This window comes from Ziziphus jujuba, chromosome 5 (assembly GCF_031755915.1).
Source record: "Ziziphus jujuba cultivar Dongzao chromosome 5, ASM3175591v1".
Taxonomy (NCBI): Eukaryota; Viridiplantae; Streptophyta; class Magnoliopsida; order Rosales; family Rhamnaceae; genus Ziziphus; species Ziziphus jujuba.
Window position 1 is genome coordinate 30,392,104 of NC_083383.1, and position 23,760 is coordinate 30,415,863.

At 32.0% G+C, this 23,760-nt stretch overlaps 4 protein-coding genes across 4 annotated transcripts; 3 read left to right on the forward strand and 1 right to left on the reverse strand.

Annotated features, from left to right (window-relative positions):
* The first annotated feature begins 5,902 nt into the window (after positions 1-5,902).
* LOC107435981 (probable beta-1,4-xylosyltransferase IRX10L) lies at positions 5,903-9,292 on the forward strand. The gene is made up of 8 exons (XM_016047614.4): positions 5,903-6,557; positions 6,918-7,064; positions 7,173-7,237; positions 7,702-7,771; positions 8,022-8,243; positions 8,449-8,592; positions 8,688-8,823; positions 8,905-9,292. The coding sequence occupies exons 1-8, from the start codon at positions 6,138-6,140 to the stop codon at positions 9,132-9,134; spliced, it is 1,434 nt and encodes a 477-aa protein (XP_015903100.3). The 5' UTR covers positions 5,903-6,137; the 3' UTR covers positions 9,135-9,292.
* Positions 9,293-9,913: 621 nt separating this feature from the next.
* On the forward strand, positions 9,914-12,196 carry LOC107435991 (psbP domain-containing protein 4, chloroplastic). Its single transcript, XM_016047629.4, has 5 exons — positions 9,914-10,415; positions 11,228-11,331; positions 11,473-11,584; positions 11,716-11,943; positions 12,036-12,196. The coding sequence occupies exons 1-5, from the start codon at positions 10,091-10,093 to the stop codon at positions 12,098-12,100; spliced, it is 834 nt and encodes a 277-aa protein (XP_015903115.1). The 5' UTR covers positions 9,914-10,090; the 3' UTR covers positions 12,101-12,196.
* Positions 12,197-12,333: 137 nt separating this feature from the next.
* Positions 12,334-14,155, reverse strand: LOC107435990 (pentatricopeptide repeat-containing protein At3g21470). The gene has a single exon (XM_016047628.4). The coding sequence runs from the start codon at positions 13,983-13,985 to the stop codon at positions 12,342-12,344; it is 1,644 nt and encodes a 547-aa protein (XP_015903114.1). The 5' UTR covers positions 13,986-14,155; the 3' UTR covers positions 12,334-12,341.
* A 317-nt stretch (positions 14,156-14,472) lies between these two features.
* Positions 14,473-16,917, forward strand: LOC107435989 (pentatricopeptide repeat-containing protein At2g29760, chloroplastic). Its single transcript, XM_025068169.3, has one exon. It carries the CDS (start codon positions 14,618-14,620, stop codon positions 16,478-16,480), a length of 1,863 nt encoding a protein of 620 aa, XP_024923937.1. The 5' UTR covers positions 14,473-14,617; the 3' UTR covers positions 16,481-16,917.
* Positions 16,918-23,760: the final 6,843 nt, after the last annotated feature.

Here is a 23,760-nt window from a genome sequence, read left to right on the forward strand (position 1 = left end):
CTTTGCCCTAAATACATTATTATTCTCTCATCTCTCAATTTTATAATAAAAAACTTAACAAGATTCATCGGATTTTGGAAGCTGTTTTAACATCATTAGAATTTGGAAGTTCACAGATTTGAAAAAATATTTGTTTAAAGATAACAAGGTAAGATTCTATTCTTATTTTTAAATTCTTCAATTTTGATTTTGTGTTAAATTTTATCATATTATATTAAAATTTACTAGGAAAATCATTGGGAAGTTACAAATAAATGTTCCTGTGATGTCCAAAAGATTTTAGTTATATTCTTAATTGGGTTATTCTTTTAGTTAATTATTTTGCCTCTGATTGAAACCTCCCATAAGCTATTCACAATTCGGAGCCTAATTTTTTTATTCATTCATTCATTCTTGTTTTTTTTTTAATTATTATTATTTTGGTGAAAGTCCCATAGACTCAGATGAAGCTCCATATTTCAAAATCCAATCAAATTATATACTTTTTTTTTTTTTTGAAAGGTGAAATTGACTAGAAGATAGATTATATATGAATTTGTGACAAATATTTTATTGTAACTTTATTTTCTCACATAAGTGACAGTCAATTCACTTATATGTATATATATAAATATATAGTGATAACCACATAGAAAAGAACAACACCGCACGTAATATAAAAATTTATATTTATATAAGTCTATAGTATTTGTTTTTACAAATTTTTAGTCCTATATGAATTAAATATATAAACACATATTATAAGAGTTGTATTTAAGATAAATGATCAATGACCATGACCAAATCTATTTTTTCACTGGTTTCCAAATTTTTTATCACACTTTCGTACACAAAAAAAAAAAAAAAGAGTAAAAAATAATAATAATATATTTTTTGAATCAACATCATGTGTTAACATTAATTTATATTAAATTAATAGTATATTTGATTTTTCAAATATATGCAGATGGATTCAATCAATGTTAATGAAAACTCTATCGATACTCCAACTAAAGTAGGTGCTACTACAAACAATACACAGAGTATTGGGGAAACTGATACAAAAAAGGAGACTAAGGGCTTATATGTAGGTAAGAGTGCAAAACGAAAATTGAGATCACCTGCTTGGAATTTATTTGAGTTATTACCACTTGGTGAGGATAAAAAGAAACGTGCTAAGTGTAAGCAATGTGGAATAATATATTTATGTGATAGCTCTCATGGAACAGGAAATATGTTGCATCATATTCCATGCAACATATTCCAATTTGTCCTAAAAAACGAGATGGTGATGTTAAACAAATGCTTTTATCTAATTCTCAACGGCATGTTTTAATGAAATCTCCAAATTTTGATTATGAAACTTTTCGCAATTTGGTCATAGAGGCAATTATCAAGCATGATTTGCCTTTTAACTTTGTTGAATATGAAGGCATAAAAGCTATCTTTTCATATATTTCTGCTGAACTCAAGTTGCCTTGTAGGAACACAGTTAAGGAATGTATGTTGAGGATGTTTAAAACTGAAAAACAAAAGCTTCATAATTTGTTAGATTCAGTTCAAGATAGGATAAGTTTGACATCAGATTTATGGACCTCTGTATCAACTGATGGTTATCTTACTCTTGCAGCCTACTTTATTGATCAAGAATGGAAATTGCAAAAAAGGATTTTAAATTTTTGTTATATGCCCCCACCTCATAATAGTGTTTCACTGTCTGATAAAATTAGTTCACTGTTAACTGACTGGAAAATTGAGAAGAAAATATTTTCTATCACATTGGACAATGCTTCTGTTAATGATTGCTTTGTTGAGATTTTAAAAAATCAGTTGAACTTTAGAGGTGTACTTTTGATGAGTGGTCAATTCTTTCATGTTCGTTGTTGTGCTCATATTTTAAATTTGATAGTCCAAGATGAACTAAAGGAGATTGATGATTCAATTTCAAAAACTAGAGAATACATTAAATATATTAAACGTTCTTCCAGCAGGAAGCATAAATTTTATGATTGTGTTGCACAAGTAGGAATAGCAGGTACTAAGAAAGGCTTGAGACAAGATGTGCCAACTAGATGGAACTCCACCCATATCATGCTTGAGAGTGCTATTTTCTATCATCGTGCATTAATCAATTTAGAATTGTCTGATTCAAATTTCAATTGTTGTCCATCTCCAGAAGAGTGGGATAAAATAGAAAAGATTTATAAGTTTTTGGCACATTTTAATGAAGTTACTTGTTTATTTTCTGGAACAAAATATCCCACATCAAATTTATTTTTCCCCAAAGTGTTCATAATACAGCACAACATCAAATTAGCCATGAAAGGAAGTGATAGCTTTTTGAGAAGATGGGGACTTGTATGCACTTAAAGTTTGAAAAATATTGGTCAGAGTATAACTTGATTCTTGTAATTGCCATTATCTTAAATCTCTGGTACAAAATTCATTTTGTTGATTGGGCTTATACAAAGCTCCATGGTAAGAATTCTTATGAGTTTTAGCATGTCCATTGTACAATAATGTCTCTATTTGAGGTGTATATAGATAGTTTATCTCATGTTCTTAATATAAGTACCACATTGAATGAAACTTCTAAGCAGAGGCACAGCGAAGACTTTATTTTTGAGGTAAATTTTGATTTTATTTTATTTATTATATGTAAAAATAAAAGTTAATTAATTTTTTTTTTTTTACATTCATTAAAAGTATTAATTATAGTATATTGTATTGTGCAAAATTTTGATATTTCTCACAAGGATGGTGCTTCTTCAAGTAAAAAAACTGAACTTGATAAATATTTTAATGAAGAAAGGCTAGATAGAAAGCAAGATTTAAATGTTCTTAGTTGGTGGAAAGTAGAGCAATTTCGTTATCTAATACTTTCTCATTTGGCCCGTGATGTATTAGCCATGCCAATTTCAATAGTTGCCTCCGAATCTGTATTTAGTCTTGGTGGTAGAGTGTTGGATCAATATCGCAGTTCATTGATGTCTGAAAATGTGCAAGTGTTGTTGGGTACTCGAGATTGGCTTTTTGGAAAAATAAGTAAAATAATGATATATTTATATTTTAATATGTCTTATTATTATACACCATTGGATGTATTACAATTTTTTTTTTTGGTTGTTTTTGATATTTACTAGTTCAAGATGTAGAAGATTCTTCCTTTGAAAAACTAACTGAAGATGTGTTCAATTTGAATATTGAGGAATCTAAGTCCGAACAAAGCTGAAATAGTATTTGCATTGATGTTTGCAAGGTAGAAATATATATATATATATATATATATATATATATGTATGCATACGTATTTATGTGTATAATTATTTAGTTATTTCTTTGTACTTTTTATATTCTTTAATGTTTTTTTTTTTTTTTTCCTTCTTTAGGGAACTATGAGCTTCATACCTTATTACATGGTAGTGGCGGAAAGATATAGCTTTATAAAAATTTAAACAATGATGTTTTGTTCTACATTTAATGTTTTCTAATAGTTATGTTGGATTTTTAATGTTGATTTGGTTTGTAATTTTTGAATATTTTTAAATAGACAAAATGCATGTTCTTTAGCTATGATGAATGTTTAGTATGAGTTTGATTTATAATAATTTTAATTGATAATTATTAATACATGTAGAATTTTAGTATGTGAATGCTTTTTTCTTTTCTTTTATTTTCTTTACATTTTTTTTTAATTTTTTTCGAAGATGTTTAGTTTATCAACAAACAATTTCATTTATTATTATTATTTTTTATAAAAAAAAAAGGGTTTATTTTACCATTTTTATATCTAATCAAAATATGACCTTTATGCTTAACGGGTTAACAGGTTATACGAAAATTTAATGAATGGATTCGGGTTTACATATCTCAACACGAAAACTTAATGGGTCGTGTTTGGGTAAAAAAAATTAACACGAACACGACACAACACGACACGAATACGGTTCAACACGACATGTTACCAGACCTAGTTACTCTCAGATTATCCTTTTGAATAAAAGCTTGATTTTTCTCTTGCTAATATATATATATATATATATATATATATTTTATTCCATTTCAAACACAATATATATATATATATATGATTCTTCATCTTCTCTATTTTTTTCATTATTATTTTATATTTTATATATTGTTTTTTTTTTTTAAACTTTATTTAGTTTTAGTATCTTTACCAAACAAACTTCATTCCTTACTGCATCTTGCTATTCATGTAAATTTATAACAATTTATCTTCTTTTGTTTCAAATACTTCCATTTGTAGTGGTAGATAACCTTGAATTTGTAATTAATATTGTTTTCACCGGATGATCCTTAAACTTGATAGACAGACAAATGACTTTTTTCTTTAATTATTATTGGGTTTAAATTTTATATAATTCTCTAAATTTCACATCGCAACATATGATCATTATAACTCTTTCAAGGTTAGAAACTCTCCGTATTCTTGTGCCGCAACACTGATAACTTTTCTATTTATATCCAAGATTGATCGTTTGCTTACAACTTACAAATATACAGGCGGCCGGGTTGGTAAATATAGTAAACGAAAGTGCTTGTTTGGTAACATGAGAGGCTTTTGGTTTTTATTTTTTATTTCCAATTTAAGCTCTGTATAATTCACATATGTGACTCATTTTGATAAATGTTTTTCTTTTTGTCAATATTATAAATAACCATCACTAATGTATGTTTGATTTTTCAAACAAAAGAAAATAAATGACTAAAAATATTACCAAACAAGGGTTAGTAATCTAGCAAACAGAGAAATGAATGAGCAAAAAGAGGAGAATTATCTGGGCTTGTCCCGCTGAAAATGTATGTTGTAAAAATTGTAAAACCAAACTAAACCATAGATAGGTTCGTTTCACATGTCATGGGGCTTCACCAAGGAACCATCTCAATTGTCTGGGTGTTTACAAATTGCTAAACAGAAAATGAAATTACAAACATTAAACATTTTTTCTATTGTGAATAAAAATTAAACATTATATTTGCACAAAATTGCATATACCGCAATAAATCTCCAGATATACAAATCCAATGCTTAATACAGAAAGTCATATGTACACATAAGTAACATAACTCTCTAACAATGGCTTCTTTGTGCGCTTCAATATAAATATAATAATAATAATATTTCATGTCTCTTTTCTAACAAGGGCTATTTCAGCATGTTTCTTCCACCTCCCAAACTGATGGGCAGTTTGACAACAGAAGACTATGACATAAAAAGGATTTTTTTATAGAGACCCAATTTTTATTTATACCTTAAGTATACTGATTAATTTTTTTGCTATTCACACACAAAATAAAAAAATAAAAAAAGTTTTTTTGCTTCAACAAAAATCAAGCAATATATTGACAAAAAAGTTACTAGAATATAATAATGAGTTCAACATAGAAAATAAGACCAGGTTTTAGGTGGATTTACCAATCAATTTTTCCGTTGGACATATAACTTTTATTTTATTTTATTTTTTATTTTGTTGTTAACTTCTTCCTGGTAATGTTGGACACGTAACTTTGGGATATGTATAACTGAAGTGGCACTTTGTCGTTCATTTGAATTCATAATTTTTACTCTAAGCCCATTTGAATGGTAAGTTTAGAAAAAAAAAAAAATTTGCTACATTATTTAGAAATTATATTTCACTAACAAAATATTTTTAGTGGATTTATGTTCATAAAATTTATTTATTTATTTATTTTAACAGACTAGTATGTTGATTAAATTTGTAAAATAAGATAAATACGAAGATTAATCCCAACCAAAGTCAAGGGTCTCTCTTGCGCCACGTCACTGAAAATCCTACGAGAGAAGAGAAACTCCATTTTTTCTTTTTTTCTTCCATACTATTGAAACGACCAATCCCAGTAAAAAATATCAAATAATAACATCTTTCAGAAGCGGTCTCAAAAAAAAAAAAAAAAAAAATCAAACAGCATGGAAATGATACCGAAAGCTTCACATCACACTGTCTCTCTCGCTCTTCTCTCAGAAATTCTCCATCTGGGTTCTCTTCATTTTCTCGTCCCAGTCCCATTCATGATCAATCTCATAGGTTTAAACAAACGCCATTACTAATAAATTTACAGAAAAGGAAAACATTTTTCTTTAAACGACGACGTTTTCACGGCTTCTTCATAATATGAGCACGATGACCTCCTCCCAGAAACCGAAAATCACAAACCGTAGTAGCCAAATGAGAAAGAAGAGCATGATGAACAACAAAGCTCACCACCATCGGCCTCCGTGCACTCGCAATCAGCGGATAGCATCCCTCCTGTTGGTTTTCGCCGCCTGCTTCTTCTTCATAAGGAGTTTGGACCGTACGTTTCGCCGTCCATGCATCCCCAACTTCACGACCGATCTCGTCCGCACATCACGGTTGCCTTTCACAGACGGTGGTGATCTCTCTTGGCCCCAGCGAGGATATGGGGTCCACCTCGATCTGAAAATCTACGTTTACGAGGAGGATGAGGTCGACGGCTTGAAGGAGTTGATGTACGGGAAAGACGGCAATACTATAACCGCAGATACTTGCTCGAGAGGCCAATGGGCCACTCAGGTAATTTTGCCTCTCTCTCTCTCTCTCTCTCTCTCTCTCTCTCTCTCTCATGTAGTATTTTCGGCTATTATACCTTTTTTTTTTTAATTAAAATTCATTTTATATGTTTATATTTTCACGAAAATATAATATTATATATATATATATATAGATATATAGATATATAGATATAACACTATAAAAATAAGTTGCTATTTTATGTTTACTATAAAAATAAGTTGCTAGTTTATGTTTACTTCTAATTCAAGCAACCAGGAGTGATATATAACTTTGATTTTTTATTTTTTAAGAGAAAAATGATAATTTTGATTACCATTATGCTTAGGAATGTGAATTTGAATATTTGTTGATTGAATATAGGTGAAAATACATAAGCTGCTTCAAACATCGAAATTTCGCACAAGAAAGAAAGAGGAAGCAGATCTATTCTTTGTGCCAACATATGTCAAATGTGTCCACGTGTTGGGTGGCCTCGACGACAACCAGATTAACGAGACCTATATCAAGGTTAATCATTCATTACTTTGATTGAAATTATCAAAGCTACAGTAATTTCTCTTTTCTAGCTAATTTTGTAAAATAGAATTCTTTATTTATTTTACTTCTGGTTTACAGGTATTGAGTCAAATGCCATATTTCAGATTATCTGGTGGCCGAAACCATATATTTGTTTTTCCCAGGTATACAAATGGTAAATTTCTGTTCATTTTTTTCTTTCATTTCCACATGTTTAGGGGTTTTAAAATTTTTATTTTCTGGTAAATTTGATAAAGTTATCATAATGGTTTTTTGTTTTTCATATTTACATTTTAAATTTATGTCCCTCCTTCATTTCTAGTGTTTGTCAATGAAAAAGTTCTACAAATCCAACAAAAACAATAATAGATCTTGGTAAAGGGAAACTTGTCCACGAGAACTCGTTTAAACATATTAAACGGTGATATCCAATTGAAAAATATTATTTATCAGTAATGTTGATAGAACGCTCTTTATAGATCACATATCAAATGTTTAATGTATTAAAAAATCTCCTTAATGCAATAAGATTTTGTTTTATCACCAAAATAAAGTGTAGTTTTGATAAAATATTTGTGAATTGTACTCTATTAATGATACTTTGGTTTTTTCCTTCACCTGTTTTCAGTGGTAATGGAGCTCACTTCTTTAGCTCTTGGGCAACATATATAAACCGTTCCATATTTCTTACTCCAGAGGTACTGGAATTAATCCTAAGACATTTTTCTATTACACTTTGCAATTGGAAAAAACAAAGAAAACCAGTGGCAATATCATTTTTGTAACTTGTTCAATTACAAGATATGGAAATATTTGATCTTGTATTAGCTTCCATGGTTGCTGATATGTCCATTGATTTTTTTTTTTTAAACTATGTTTCTACCTCTAGACTATAGTTTTGACATTAAAGAGAGATATATTGTTGGTGAAATTGATGTGAAAGTGCAGGGTGATCGAACTGATAAGAAAGAAACAAGTAGCTTCAATACATGGAAAGATATAATAATTCCTGGCAATGTTGATGATGGGATGACCACCACGAACGACTTGGTCGGTGTCCAGCCTCTGCCTCTATCGAAACGAAAGTATTTAGCAAATTATATAGGACGTGCACAAGGAAAGGTTGGTCGTCTTAAATTGATAGAGCTCGGAAAGCAATTTCCTGACAAGGTATAAATGTATATGTCTATGTTTGTGAATTCTTCTATGAACTCAAAATACTTTTTCTTCTCCAAATGAAAACTTTCTCGTTTTTGGAAATTTTGTTTGTATTTATCTTATCTACTCCATCTTTTTTTTGTTATTATTATTATTTTTTTTAACTCTCCTTTAAATCTGTTATTCATTCAAAGTAATTTATCATATTTATGAACAGTTGGAATCTCCAGACTTGAAGTTCACTTTTCCTGATAAACTAGAGAAGATGGAATATTTTGAACACCTGAGAAATGCCAAGTTCTGCCTTGTTCCTCGTGGAGAGTCATCGTGGACTCTTCGCTTTTTTGAGTCTTTCTTTGTGGTCTCTCTCTCTTTCTGAATTATATGTAATCGGATGCTAAATGCCTAATAGGTAAAAATTGATTTGAAATATGGTATGTTTTTCCGATGCAACAGGAGTGTGTCCCAGTGATATTATCAGATCAAATAGAATTGCCATTTCAGAATGTTATTGACTACACTCAGATATCAATCAAATGGCCATCTGATCACATAGGACCTCAGCTATTGGAGTACTTAGAGTCAATACCAGGTCAAATGCAGGCCCCCATATCTATACTCTTTTCCATATTTCATTTCTCATTTTTTTTTTTTTTTTAATTTTTGGGCACAGATGAAGCTATAGAGAATATGATTAGCAATGGCAGAAAAGTAAGGTGTTTATGGGTCTATGCTCCTGAATCAGCTCCATGTTCTGCAATGCAAGGAATCATGTGGGAACTCCAGAGGAAAGTCAGGCAATTTCACCATTCAGCTGAAACCTTTTGGCTGCACAATGGTTCTATTATGAACAGAAACTTTGTCAAATTCTCTGATTGGAAACCTCCTATGCCTTTGCCTTGACTATGCTTGGAAATTATCTACTATTAGTTTATTTGTATTAATCTTTTTAGCTGTCAATTGCCGTGTTTGTTCAAAAATGAATGTATATTCTGGATAGATTTTGTACCCTTTTGTAAATTAAATAATAACCAATACTGGAAGGAACTTTTCTTCCTATTTACATTTTTTGCTGTTATTTGTAGTTGTAGAAAAGTTGATTTTGAAAAAAGGAACAAAACATTCGTTACTTTTTGGTTACCGGATGATAAACTTGGAATATTGTCCTTCTTTCTCAAACTAATTTCTCACCTTGGTTCTAAAAATCAACTATTTGGTGGTCGCTTGCCTTTTGTTTTGATTTTAAAAACACAGAATTGATCATTTAAATAACGTCTTCTTTCCGGGCTTTTTTTCTTTTTTTCTTTGTTTTAAATAAAGTAGTAAAACTACTTTTTGAGGATTTTTCATTGATGAATCACTCTCAGCAAATAACGATCCAGACAAAACTTAAGCGACTACAAAGCTGTTGAAGATAGAGGCGTAATCATATTGGAGTTGTTTACTTAGCCAAGACAAAACACTTTATTTTTGTAATTCTAGTGAGGAGCTATAAATAAATCCCATCATTTGGATGGAAAACCAGAGCTCAACCAAAGGCCACATCACCTATAAGTGATAAGATATGCCACATGTCAGGCTACAATTTATGATCTTTTCAGCTGGAAAAATCATGGGTTACGGAAAATTTTGTAATAATGCCCACAAATTTTTGGTTTCAAGCATAAAAAGGAGAACCCTAAGTTAATTCTACACCATTTGCCTACTGACACAAACAAGTCTACACAATTTTACACATTTCTTGGTCTGCAACACTCATTGAAACAAAAAGAAGAGCAAGTTTTTGCAAAACGTGAAAACAACCATAAGTTTATTGAACTTTCTCGTTTCTCTTCTCTACTTTTAAGGGGGTGGAGAAAATGGGAACAACCTTGTTTACAAGCTGCAGCTTTACCTGGACATGTCATCACCAGCAAACTGTACCTTCCCACTATTTGCTTGCCCAATCTTCACTTGAAAATGGGATTTCAAGAACAAAGGTTGCGATAGATTCAAGAGGAAATAGTTTGGTTGATGGAGAAGCGGAGAAATTATCTGGGTTTTTTAAGAGAAGATCAGTTTTGGCATCCGGGATCTCTTTACTTTCTTCTGCAGTGTTGGGTTTTCCTAGTGATAGCTTGGCAGTGGTGAAACAAGGCCTTCTAGCTGGGAGAGTTCCTGGTCTCTCTGAACCAAATGAAGAAGGTTGGTTTCCTTGTTCTTACATATCCCTGTGCTCTGTTTTTGTTTTCACTCTTCGACATTCTGATATTAACAAGCACAGTTACAAGAATATTGAGAGGGAAAAGCTTTTGCTTCCTAAATCTGTAGATATATCGATAGAAAGAAATATTACTTCATGATTTATCAATTTTCCTAATTTCTGTTTTGCCAGAGAACCTCTTTTTTTTATATGTACAGTTATATCCCTACTTCTTTGATTTGAGTGTAGGCATGTAAAACTACGCTTTATCCAGAGTTTTGGTTTCTCACAAGTAAATTCGAAAGGAACACCTTCCTTCTCACAAGTGAGTGGAAGACATGTAAAATATTCGCCCTCACAACCTACTATAATCCATTTAGAAATATACTTAACCTAGTTCATAATCTAAGACTATACTATATAAATACTTTCTTCAAAAATATAAAAATAAAAAATAGAAGACTATACTATATAAATAGAGGAGCAAAACAGAACAAAAATATTTTGCGCTTCTCCCTCTGAAAATCTATGTTATTAGCTTGGAAAGTGACACTAAATCTACTTGTTCTTAACACGAAAATTCTGTATCCATGCTTGGCTATCTGTTCACATGTCATCTGTTATATGTATGGTACATATATTGTCATATATATCCACAGGGTTTCACCAAGAGCCAAAATCATGCATAGGCTGCTTCTCTAAAAGCTAACAAGTCTTCAGGAATGAATCAATTGATTTCATAATAATCTCTTTCGTCTACTTCCGTTAATAAAGTATGTGCTCAACTTAAATAGTAAACTATATGCTCAGACAGGTTGGAGGACATACCGTAGGCCGGATGATAAGTCTGGAGGGCATGGAGTTGGGTGGAGTCCTATTATTCCTTACTCCTTTTCCGTGCCTGAGGAGTGGGAAGAGGTGATTATCTCCTCCATTGCAGTCAATGGCCTACTTCAAAACCTATAATTAAGTTCTCAATCAGCATAAAAAGATTCAGTAGTGTAAATGCCGCAACCCTTGAGTGATTTCACTTTCTTACCTCTTTTGTCTGTGTAACAGGTTCCAGTATCCATAGCAGATCTAGGTGGCACAGAGATTGACCTAAGATTTGCTAACTCCAAAGAAGGACGCCTCTTCGTTATTGTTGCTCCTGTACTCAGATTCGCAGACAGTGAGTGTCCATAGAATTTCTTTTTTATTGCTAGAACAAGGCATATATCCTTTGTTGCCTGTGTTCTTAGTTTTCACTATCAGACTTGGAATTTTCATATGACAGATCTAATTTTTGGTCATGATATACAGATCTTGGTGATGATGCCAAAATTGAACAAATTGGACCTCCAGATAAAGTGATCGATGCATTTGGACCAGAAGTGATTGGGGAGAATGTAGAAGGGAAGGTTTTAAGTATAAATGTATCAGAGCACTCAGGAAGAAAATATTACCAGTATGAATTGGAGCCACCTCATGTTTTGATCACAGCAACTGCAGCAGGGAATCGCCTTTACTTGTTTGCTGTAACTGGCAGTGGTACGGATACTTATCCTACTTTGACATGCTTCTTATCATTACTATTATTCTATAATTAAGACTAAACATTTATGCTTGATTTGAATTTTCAGGTCTTCAGTGGAAGAGGCACTACAACGATTTAAAACGAATAAATGATTCCTTTCGCATTGCCTAATCTGAGATACATAGCTAAGTGTTGAGTTTTTTATATTTTATTGAGAGTGTAATTTACAACAAAATGAAAATTCAAGAAGTCTATCTGAAAGCGTAATCAAGTTCTCTGTTTCTGGACTAACATGACTAACATAACTGAGTTCATTCTCAAAATTATACGTCTTTAGTTCAAATTAAAATTTTGCTAAATATTCTCTGACTTGCCTGCATTGTGTAAAAGGAGAGTAGGCTTAAGACTAATACTATGTGCCATTGGGCATGAATGAACTGAATCCGGGTATCTTTTGAAAGCCTTCATTCACCATGTCCAGCCTCATCCTTTCAGCCTTTTCCCAACTATCAGAAGCAGCATAAATACTTGACAGTAACACATAATGTGAATTATGAGCCGACCCCACATCCGAATTTGGGGTGCTGATCTCTTTCACTACCTGTTCAGTCATCTCCATGTCAAAGTGAATCCGGCAAGCTCCAAGCATTGCTCCCCAAACCGTGTCATTGGGTTTCATTGGCATTTTCTTGATCAAGCTGTATGCCTGTCTTAATCTTCCTGCCCGCCCTAAAAGGTCAACCAAGCAACCATAATGCCCAATGCCTGCTGCCAAGCCATATTTCTCCATCTTGGAGAAAATTTCTATGCCTTCATCCACAAAACCTCCATGTGCACAAGCTGAGAGAACAGAAAGAAATGTTATATCATCGGGCCTTATTTTTGAACCCTCCATCCTGCCAAATAACTCGAGAGCTTCCTTGCACTGTCCATGAATGGCAAATCCCGAGATCATAGCATTCCAACAGGCAGTGTTCCTCTCAGTCATCCCTTCAAAGATCAATCTTGCATTGGTCAAATCCCCACACTTTGCATACATGTCAAGAACTGCATTTAGAACAATTTGATTACACTTTATCCCCTTGCAGTTTATCATGTAGTGTATTTCCCTGCCAACATCCAACAGCCCTGACTGAGCGCAGGCAGATAAAACACTCACAACAGTAAATTCATCAGGCTCGTAACCATCTGCTTGCATTTTGCCAAATGCCTTTATAGCTTCCTCAGAAAACCCATTCTGTGCATATCCAGAAATCATTGAATTCCAATTAACCAAATTCCTAATCGGAATTCTGTCGAAAATGATCTCGGCCTCCTTGACATCACCCTTCTTGCAATACCCAGAAATCATCGATGACCATGCAAAGAAATTCCGCTGTGGCATCTGCTCAAAAACATCCCTGGCCGCCTCCATCTCTCCATTGCTGCAATACCCATCAACCATCACACTCCATGTAACGACATTCTTCAATTCAGAAGGAACGCGATCAAACAGCCGTCTAGCACTAATAGTATCACCATTCCTTGCAAAGCCATCAATCATCTCAATCCATGTCACGGTCGTCCGTTTCGACATCCTCTCAAACAAAAAGGAGGCAGATTTCATATCCCCATTCCTCACGTACCCACCAACCATTGCGTTCCAAGTAACCACATTTCTGTCAGGCAATAGGTCAAACACTTTCCGTGAATCAAAAATCTCTCTGCACTTGGCGTACATATCAACCAATGAGGTTCCAACAAATACATCAAAATCCATTCCACACTTGATCACCTCGCCATGCAAAGCCTTCCCAAAGTTTACGAAGCAAAGAGAAGCACAAGCCTTGAGAATAAGAGGGACAACACCCAGATTGCAGATTCCTTTACTGCGGATTTGGGTGTAGATTAGAAGAGCTTGTTTAGGCGATCCTTGAGAGATGGATTTCCTAATGAGGTAAGACCAGCTTGGAGGACTTGGGCTTGCAGTTGTTGATGAGCAAAAAGGTTTACGTGGGTTATGTGAGTGTGAGAGAGGGTGTTTTGCAACTTCTTGTCGGAAACCTCCTCTTTTCATCTCATCGTCTCAAAAGCTCTGTTTTTGGAGGGAGTTGATGGATTGAACTGCTTAAATTATTAAAAACCTACAGTTTTTACAAATTTTGAATTATTCTTTGACCTTTTTTTTGGGGGAAAAAACAAATATAATATATATATATACATATATAAAGGTTATTTCTATTTTCTAGATTGAAAATCCCATTTTTGTTGAGGAATAGTAATTTTGTCATTTATATTTTTATTATGTTCATTTTTTTAAAAAAAAAATTTCCCCTCCATATTTAACTTGTATGCAAAACTCTAAAAAAAACTTTTTTTTATAAAAAACTTATATATAAAAGTTATTATCAAGTAAATTTGATGTTCTCATATCATTTAATTGTTAAAATAAAGTTAATTATTTAAATTTCTAATTTTTTGTTCCCATAAATTTATAATATTTAAATTTTGGTAAATGGTTTTATTTTATTATATTTTTCTTTGGGGGTAAATAAAAAAGGTTGATCTTGCTTTGGAACACAGAAACAGTTAAAATGAAATAAACACCGAAAATAACTTCTTCTTTTTTTTTATTATTATCATGTGCTTTCTTTCCCAATCTCTTTAACGAGAATTAACTGCCAATCTGAATGAAATCGCGGTCCCAAAATGGAGCAGAAATTGCTTCAAATCTTGAAGAGTTGCAAGAATCTGAGGGAACTGAAGCAGACCCACGTTCAGATTCTCATCCATGGCCTCAAAGATAGCGACTTTATACTACCCAAGCTCCTTACACTCTCCTCTGAACTCGGTTTCCCCGATTACGCTATCTGGGTATTTCGAATTTCTCGTTTTCCCAACGTGGTCACCTACAATACACTGATAAAATGCTTTATAGGAAAGAAGCATACAGATGCTTTGCGTTTCTATGGTCAAATGAAGGAGTTTGGACCTTCACCTAATAGTTTCACCTTCACTTTCCTTCTCAAGTGTTTTGAATCTTTTGAAGCTCTTGAATATGGTAAATTGATTCATGGTGAAATTTTGAAGCTCGGTTTTTGTTCCAGTATATTTGTTCAGAACACCCTTTTGGATTTCTATGCCAAATGCGGTAGTGAATTGGATTCGGCTTGCCGGGTGTTTGGTGAAATGCCTGAGAGAGATTTGGTTTCGTGGAATTCTATGGTTGCTGCTTACATAGCTTTTGGCGAGACAGAAACTGCTATCAGGTTGTTTAATTCCATGCCTGAGAGGAACATTGTAACATGGAATTCTGTTCTTTCTGGGCTTTCCAAAGCTGGAAATATGGAATTTGCTCATGCGATTTTCGAAAGAATGCCGGGAAGAAATGAAGTTTCGTGGAATTCCATGATATCTGGCTATGTACGGTTGGGTGATGTCAAGTCCGCACAGTGTGTATTTGATCAGATGCCAGAGAAAACTGTATTTACTTGGACGACCATGATCTCAGGATACTCCATGATTGGAGATCTTAAATCAGCTAGGAGCATATTTGATCAGATGCCAGTTAGAAATGTTGTGTCATGGAATGCTATGATTTCATGTTATGTTCATAACCACATGTTTGACCAGGCTCTTCACATTTTCAGTGAGATGTTAATGGAGGGAAAATTCAGACCTGATCAAACTACTTTGATCAGCGTGCTCCGCGCTTGTTCTCACTTGGGTTCTCTTGAACATGGGAAATGGGTTGATTCTTATATTAAGGGAAACAATTTAGATTTGTCTGTTTCTTTGGGTAATGCTCTGATAGATATGTTTGCAAAGTGTGGAGATATAGAAAATGCAAAAGTGATTTTTCATAAGTTGTCTAAAAGATGTATAATCACATGGACAACAATGGTTTCAGGTCTAGCTGTTAATGGACAATGCAGAGAAGCCTTAACTCTCTTTGATGCTATGTGTTTGGAAGGGAGTAAACCAGATGATGTCATCTTCATCGCAGTACTGTCAGCTTGCACTCATGGAGGGTTGGTAGAAGATGGCAAAAGGTTATTCAACCAGATGGTAGAGAAATATGATATAGAACCCCGAATTGAGCATTATGGTTGCATGGTTGATCTTTTGGGTCGAGCAGGGCAGTTGGAAGAAGCAGTGAGGTTCATAGAAAGAATGCATATAAAGCCAAATGCTGTCATTTGGGCTACTCTACTAGGTTCTTGCAAAATTCATGGCAATGGAGATTTATTAGACTTCATAACCAGAAGGATTATGGATCAGGAGCCTTCAAATCCAAGCTACTTAACTCTAATTTCAAATTTGAGTGCATCACTAGGGCATTGGAAAGAGGCCCTGACCTATCGGGTGGCCATGAGAATGCAGGGAGTAGAAAAAGTTCCTGGTTGCAGCTCAATCCAAGTAGGGAATAAGGTTCATGAGTTTCTAGCTGAAGATACAAGTCACGAGGAAAGGAAAGATATTTATGGAGTTCTATATGGTTTAAACAGACACTTGAAGCAAGTATGTGATGGAGCATTAAAATATGATAATGCTCCATTACATTATGGATAGCAACCTTCCACATGATGCATGGTACCACTGAGGAATCAGAAAAATGGACTAACAGGGCAATACATCATGTCTCAAGCAACTGTCATCCATTCAGTCGCAGAAGCAAATTCATTTCAAGAAAGCAGGGTCTGGCAATTGCTTTTAACTGGGAATTCTAAATTCTGCATAATCCAGGAAAATTAATAAGATACCTTAGGCCTAGCTCATTTATTTAAGAGTGATATTACAAAGATCTACCAAGAAAGGCATCTAATTTGTATAGACAAAGAGAAAGAGCTGTGCACAGATATTAATTGGTTTAGAACTTGAGAAAGGGTTTGAAAAGAATTGTGGGTAGTGAAAAGATTGAGTGTTCTATAAGGCTTTGGATAAACATGTATTATGCACTTTAACTAACAGATCTGAGTTTAGCAATTGATTAAAAAATTTAATGTTGATCAGGCTGCTTCTATAATATCTTCCCTTTCTTTCCTTAGTTATTAGTATAATGTAAGTGCTATGAGCATCAATTTACATCCTTTCAGGACATGAACTATGACACTGTTATCTTTTAAATTTCTTATTTTTCTCAGTATGGTCATATGGTAATATTTTGTTTCATGCTACATTGAGAATAATTCAGACCAGTACAGAAATGAATCACATATATGCAGAGCTGTCATTGTACTGTTTGGTTTCATGAAAATTAACGAGGGAAAAAGGTAGAATAAAGGAGTACTTCTGAATGCCTCAGGTATATATAACCTGTGAAATTCTTGGAGCTATTTGATGCTCTGACAGCATTGTTTTTAGTATGTTTTATAACCACCATTCATTAATGTATCTTTAAATTCTTTGAAGAGTCAAAATAAGGCGTCCATAAGTCCTCTGCTCACCTAGCGTCGCTGCTAAATAATGAATGAAAAGGCTCTGTAATAGTTAAAAGTACACACAGCGCTAATGGTAGAGACTTGAAGTTTATGTAATCACTTTGAAGGTTATTGTTTATAAGTTGTCATTTTCTGATTCTGATGTGTATAAAATTGGTCTGTCTTTATGTAATAATCATGATGAGCATATTTGAATGTGTCACTTGGTATGTTTTTTTACTTTAAGGCTGTTGTTCCGTTCACTTCTGTGTTACTATTTGTTTGTATAGTGACAATAGAAATATTGTGCATAAATATGTCGATAAAAGTGGGGAGAACATTATAGAAGAATCAGTTACTTGTAACATCCAAATGTATATTTTTAGATTGTTCATTAAAGATGTGTTTTTCCTCTTCTTGAAATATAGAAGAGAGAATTAGTATAATATAAACTAGGTAGGGAAAAATCATTTTAGCCAACGTGGGGAAGAGTAGGGAATGCCAATAGCGTGATACTGATGCAAAGATTCTGAGTTTGAATCTCATAGTCCCAACGATGATGATAATGTTTAAAAAAAATAAATAAATAAAAGGAAAAGAAAAAAGAAAAAAGAATTGGGTATTTTCTCCAAATTTAAGTTGGAGTGTTTGTTGTGAGAAAATTATGAAAATCAAAATTAGGCAATTTTAATTTATTTAGGTTCTTTGGCTTATTTAGTTGAAATTTAATTGAGATAAGGCCAAGAAAGTATGAATTGGAGATTACTCAGCTGACAAACAACTTGTATAGAGAGAGAGAGAGAGAGAGAGAGAGAGAGAGAGAGAGAGTTGCTTGTTGATGATGATGTGATGCAAATCTAATACTTGCATACAATGTTTGAAATTAAGGTTTAATTGCAGACTTTGATATCTTTAACTTTCAAGATTTAAAGTTTAAACCCTCAGCTATCAAAAGAAGAGATTCAGATCCTTAATTTTTTAATTTGTTGCAAATAGATCCAATTTCCAAATTAATCAAATAAATTGATAACAATTTCATTCACATGGAAACATTCTTCTTCTTCTTCTTTTTTCCCCCACAAATTCTACTTCTTTCAATTTCATTATAGCAAGTTCTTGTACAAAATAGTTAATAATGTGTTTAACCTAATTGAAGATTGAATTAATCTAAAACAAATTGAAAAATTGAAAACTTAAACTACTACTTTTATAAATTGAATATCTATACTGTAAAATTCTACAAATTAAAGGTATCAAAATGCACTTATCTTAAAATTAATCATATTGCAGATTAAGTTATGTAATGAACCAAATTCAACCACGGCATTTGTTTGTGATCATATAATTGGAAAAAAAAAAAAAAAAAAAAAGGTTCGAATATGTCGCTCTCGTTGATATCAAAGTGCACAGGCAATATATTTATGAATTGCGCAAAAACTTGCAGCTTCCATATTTTTTTCTGACCTTTGTTCTTTCTTTTCAATGTCACCTCCAATACTATACAAAAATTAAGACCCCCCAAAATTTTGTGACCGCTTAAAAGTATTTGTTTTTCTCTAAGCCATTTTGGTTGTAGATTCCATGGACACATGCAAGAGAATTTTGCCTACCAACAATAAAACTCATTCATTGTCCCTGTGATATTGGTATTGGAACAGCAAGGCTAAAGCGTTTTTTCATTTTTCTTTTTCTAGTTTTGGTGCTGGTCGAAGTTGGCAATCTGGTTTCAAGGTTCTTATATATTACTAATTTTCTTTTGTGTGTCTCTCATATATACCAGCCATTGAAGTTCAGATTTTCTATGATCTAGAAGTTGATCAAGGAATTTATTCTCTGATTTTTCTTTCTTTTTCCCCTTCTGTTTGATCACATTCAAATAACATTTTTGGTGACAGGTAATGTGTATATAATAATTTATATATATACTGTGGACCGACTAAATCTTTACTTTGTAAGGTAACATGTCTTAATCATGTTGATGAAAAATATAATCCAAGTGAAAAGAACTTGACCAATACTACAGAGAAATAAAATAGTTTTAGGCATATATTTCTCACTAAGTTTGGATTAAATTGTAATAATCAAGTTACACATGCATGCAATAATAAGTTTCTCGAAATTTCTGCGACATGAATTTTTTTAAAAAAAAATCAAAAGTATTTGTCATCAATAGCGGTCGTTGTATATTTTAAAAGATAAACCATGGTTAACTGAGTGTGACATAGGATGACCATATCCACTCAAAAGTAAAGCATGACAATCCTAGCGTGATATGGTGTGGCCCACAATGGTATATCATATTGGATTTAAATCAAAGTCCTAACGGCGCCCATATTGTCCCCCACCCAAAAAAAAAAAAAAAAAAACTAATCGGCCATTATATTATTGATTTTTTAAATTGCTTGTTGTATAAAAATAAATAAATACTGAGGGTTAGTTTTAAAAACATATATACACTAATGTCAAATCAAAATTATTTGACTACAATTCAACTCTTAATTTCGGCATAATAAAACAAAATTAATCGTCTAGTAGATTTTAATTTTTTCCCTCTTTTTTTTACAGAAAGCAGTTATTTTTCTCCAGTAAAAATCAAGAATTTGAATTCTTCCATTCCAAATTACCCAATACAAGAAAACAAAAACCAAATCGAAAAGCTATGACACATGAAAGTACATATATATATATATATATATTATATTCCCCGTCTCATGGATGACCTTTTTGCTTTTTCAACATACTCATAAATTCATGAAATAAAATCATTAAAGGAAGAGAGGAAGTGGTAGGAAATGCATGGTTAAAGGTCGCCATACCTTCTCTTCCAGGTTGCTTTAATAACATGTGGTACCTCCAATTAAATAATGTTTTAACAAAAGACATAATTAATCTCATTGAGGATCTAGAAAATGTTTAGCATATCATCCTAGATAATCTATGTTACAGGATATATACATATATATATATATATATGATAAATTCCGTTCTATATTATAAATTCAGTGGGTGTCCAAAAATGTACCTTTCCTTCTTTTTCTTCTTTTATTATTTTTCATTTTTATTTTTTATTTTTTATTTCTTATTTTTTGAGCATATAATGCTGCATTTCTTGATGGTATAGAAAAAGAAATTAATAAACTGAATTATTCAAAAATACAAATTTTCCATCAATAAGCAATTAGAAATATGAGAAGTATTCTTCAAATTACTATTCTTTTTACCATATATTAAAGATGGAATGATTCAATTTAAATTCTATTTAAAAGTATATAAACATATACACAAAATATTCCCTTGGATTATACCACAACTGAACGGCAGGCAAAGGAGGTATATATTCTCATTAACTCCTGAATTTTTACGAAAAATAGAGGCAAGGGAAGAAGAAGAAGAAAATACTCATAGTTAGCAAGGAAATGCATAAAAAACACAAATATGCAGTTAAAACTTGAGAAGAAAGTAATGCGAAAAAGGGAGGATGTCATAGAAAGAAGAACTAATATACACATGAATATAATGCTACAAATTAGTCATCGCATGATGCATTTCTACTTTGCCTGGCTTTATTTTTGAATAAAAAAGCAAAATTGACAACTACAACATTCCTTTATGTTGCAACTCTCTCTACTACCATTCTGTCTATTTTCTACAATTAATCAATATTTATCCCAACTAACTAGAAAAACCAAAAACAAAAAAAAAAAAAAAAATATATATATATATATATAATACATTTGACATTCATATACCTATAATAAATACAAATTTAACTTATCAGACAGTTCAAAGGACAATAAAATTTTATTTCATATTTTAATTTCAAAGTGATTACAAATATATAATAAAAAAAAATTAACCTAGCACATACGACATATAGAAGAAAATTTAATTAAAATCTCATAACAAATATTAATAGGTGCATGAAGGTTGCGTCCAGAAGTTAGATTCCAGGAAGATGAAAACAGGAGTAGGAGGTTGGGCATTGAACTTGGTCCTTATCTGAATTAGGAATTGTGGGTGTTTGAGATTTCTATATGTGGCCAAACCTTGGCTAATTAAAGATACCTGCAACACATTCTGGTACATGCACTCTCAACCAGGTAAACGTTTTCACCAAAATTAAATTAAAAGAGTCCTCCTCCTTCAGGGCAATGTAGCCTTCAACACCTTCAATACCCTCAATTATACTATCATCTTGGTTGGTCCCTTGTCTTCTAGCTGCCCTCTTGATTTTCTAATTATAATGGTCCCCTTCAAACTATATAATAAAAAAACATATTGGGATTTCTTTCTTTTTCTTAGTGTGTACATATATATATATATATATATATTGATTTTGCATTGGTACCAAAAAAAATTGTAAGTATATAATGTTATTCTGATTATAATAACAAATTTGAAATAATTCTACCAGTACAGTTGATATATTTGTCAAATTCTTCTGGCAATCTTTACCCAAAAAAATAATAATTAATTCTTCTTTTGCAATCAAATCTTTATGCTAAATTAAGTACTCAGAGAGTTGGGAATCTTACCCGATTCTTTCATTAATTGACATACATATATAATCAGGATGCTTGTATGATTGCCAGCTGATGTACCAAAAAAAAAAATCTGAAAAAGATCAGGTCCCTCCCTCCCAAGAAGGTAAACAGTTTTTTTCTCCATTTAACCCCACTTTTTTTTTTTTCTTTTTTTCCTGAGAATCCAAGCAGAAACCAACAGCTTGCAGCTGGTTTTGTGCTATTTATATGCCAAAATCTGCATCATATCCAATGTAATTTTAGACAAAATTGATGAGGAAGTGAAGGTTTTTAATAGCTGAGTGGACTATAAACACAAGGTTGGTAGTAATTGAAATGTGTCACCATCATCAGAATACTTCTGATCAATTGCACATGTATGCTTGGGTTGGCATTACTTCTTTCTGCTTGCTTCCAACCTTCCATTGTTACTGGCTCCAGTCATTGCCTAAGTCATATAATATATATAATGTATATATATAGTTAAGAAATTATTGCTAGTATTAAATCTTAAGTGCTTGGAAGCAAAAAACACACACAAAAAAAAAAAAAAAAAAAAAAAGAAGGTCGAGGATAGAGAATATTAATTATGTAAATCTACACAGCAACGACATTATAACTTTATAATCATTTTACAATGAAATCACACGGGATTATTTATACTCTTTGGTATTCAATAATATGAATTAATTAAAAGTTTTTAAAGAATTTCTGAAGTGTCAGACAATATTTTGCATATTAAAAAAAGTAAAATATATATGCTACTTATCAGACTCTGCAACAAAATAAAAGGATAGAAATGGTCAACTTTGAAAATGAAAAGGTCAAATAAACAATGATGAAAGTGAAATTGCATTATATACAAGTGAATGCTTTCATGACTCAAGGGATTTGATGGCAGCCAACATTCACAAGTTCTTGCTTTGCATGCAGAAAATTGAATGATGATTTGCTTTATTTCTATGACTTTGTTTCTTTATAAAGAAATTATCCTTCAAATCTCACTAGAATAATCTTTTTGAATTGGCTTTTTTCTTGTAAGAATGTGATACGACCCACAGGTTCCGTATTTGAAATTGATTTAGATCCGTTTAAGATAGTTGATAAAAATAAAATTTTAATTTATAAAATTTTGTATAATAAATTTTTTAAAAAAAATTATTAAAAAATTAATAAATATTTAGTTGTAAATAAAAAAAACTATATTAAATACTTATTAATAAATTTGTTGAAAATATATAGGAAGAAAACAAATGAAAGAAAATGATAGAACAAGAAAGTTGCAAAAAAATAAACTTGTTGTCTGTTAACAGTAGTGGATTCAATTTGCAAGCTGTTTTTCTTATACTTTTTTTTTTTTTTCCTGAAAAAATATTTTTATTTGGTTAAATAATTAGAATCCGATTTATGATAGATATATTCATTCACACGTTTATAACGCGCACCAGACCTACTGTCTTAAAGGTAAAATTAACGTATATGTAGTCAAAAAGTGAATCCAACTAAAAGAAGATATATGTAGTTCTCGTGTTCAATTTGAGTTCTTGTTAGAAACTGATAAAACCATTAATCTCCCCTTTTCTCTTTTTCATCGCATGCATATATGTTGGCAAAAGTATATGACAGTTTCCGTTTGGGATTTGTACCTTTTTACTTTTTACTAATAATGGTTATTTATTTCTCTTCTATGAAGAAACCTTCTAATTACAGAAGCGGTTCATTATATTGGCTTTGACTAAAAGCTAGCCCTTGTATGTAAAAGTCTTAAACTTCATAAACATTCACTGAAAAAAAAAAAAAAAAAAGCCACTATATGAATTATTGTGGAATAATTAATTTCCATTACAAAAGATATTGTAGCTAAAAGTTCCTTTAATCACAACACACCCTGGTTAAAACTTTTAACCAC

Coding starts and splice junctions, on each gene's coding strand:
- LOC107435989 (XM_025068169.3), top strand. CDS start 14,618: ATGGAGCAGAAATTGCTTCAAATCTTGAAGAGTTGCAAGAATCTGAGG.
- LOC107435991 (XM_016047629.4), top strand. CDS start 10,091: ATGGGAACAACCTTGTTTACAAGCTGCAGCTTTACCTGGACATGTCAT. Junction 11,585..11,715: donor TGTACTCAGATTCGCAGACA/GTGAGTGTCCAT, acceptor CATGATATACAG/ATCTTGGTGATGATGCCAAA. Junction 11,944..12,035: donor GTTTGCTGTAACTGGCAGTG/GTACGGATACTT, acceptor TTGAATTTTCAG/GTCTTCAGTGGAAGAGGCAC.
- LOC107435981 (XM_016047614.4), top strand. CDS start 6,138: ATGAGCACGATGACCTCCTCCCAGAAACCGAAAATCACAAACCGTAGT. Junction 6,558..6,917: donor GAGGCCAATGGGCCACTCAG/GTAATTTTGCCT, acceptor GATTGAATATAG/GTGAAAATACATAAGCTGCT. Junction 7,065..7,172: donor TTAACGAGACCTATATCAAG/GTTAATCATTCA, acceptor TCTGGTTTACAG/GTATTGAGTCAAATGCCATA.
- LOC107435990 (XM_016047628.4), bottom strand. CDS start 13,985: ATGAAAAGAGGAGGTTTCCGACAAGAAGTTGCAAAACACCCTCTCTCA.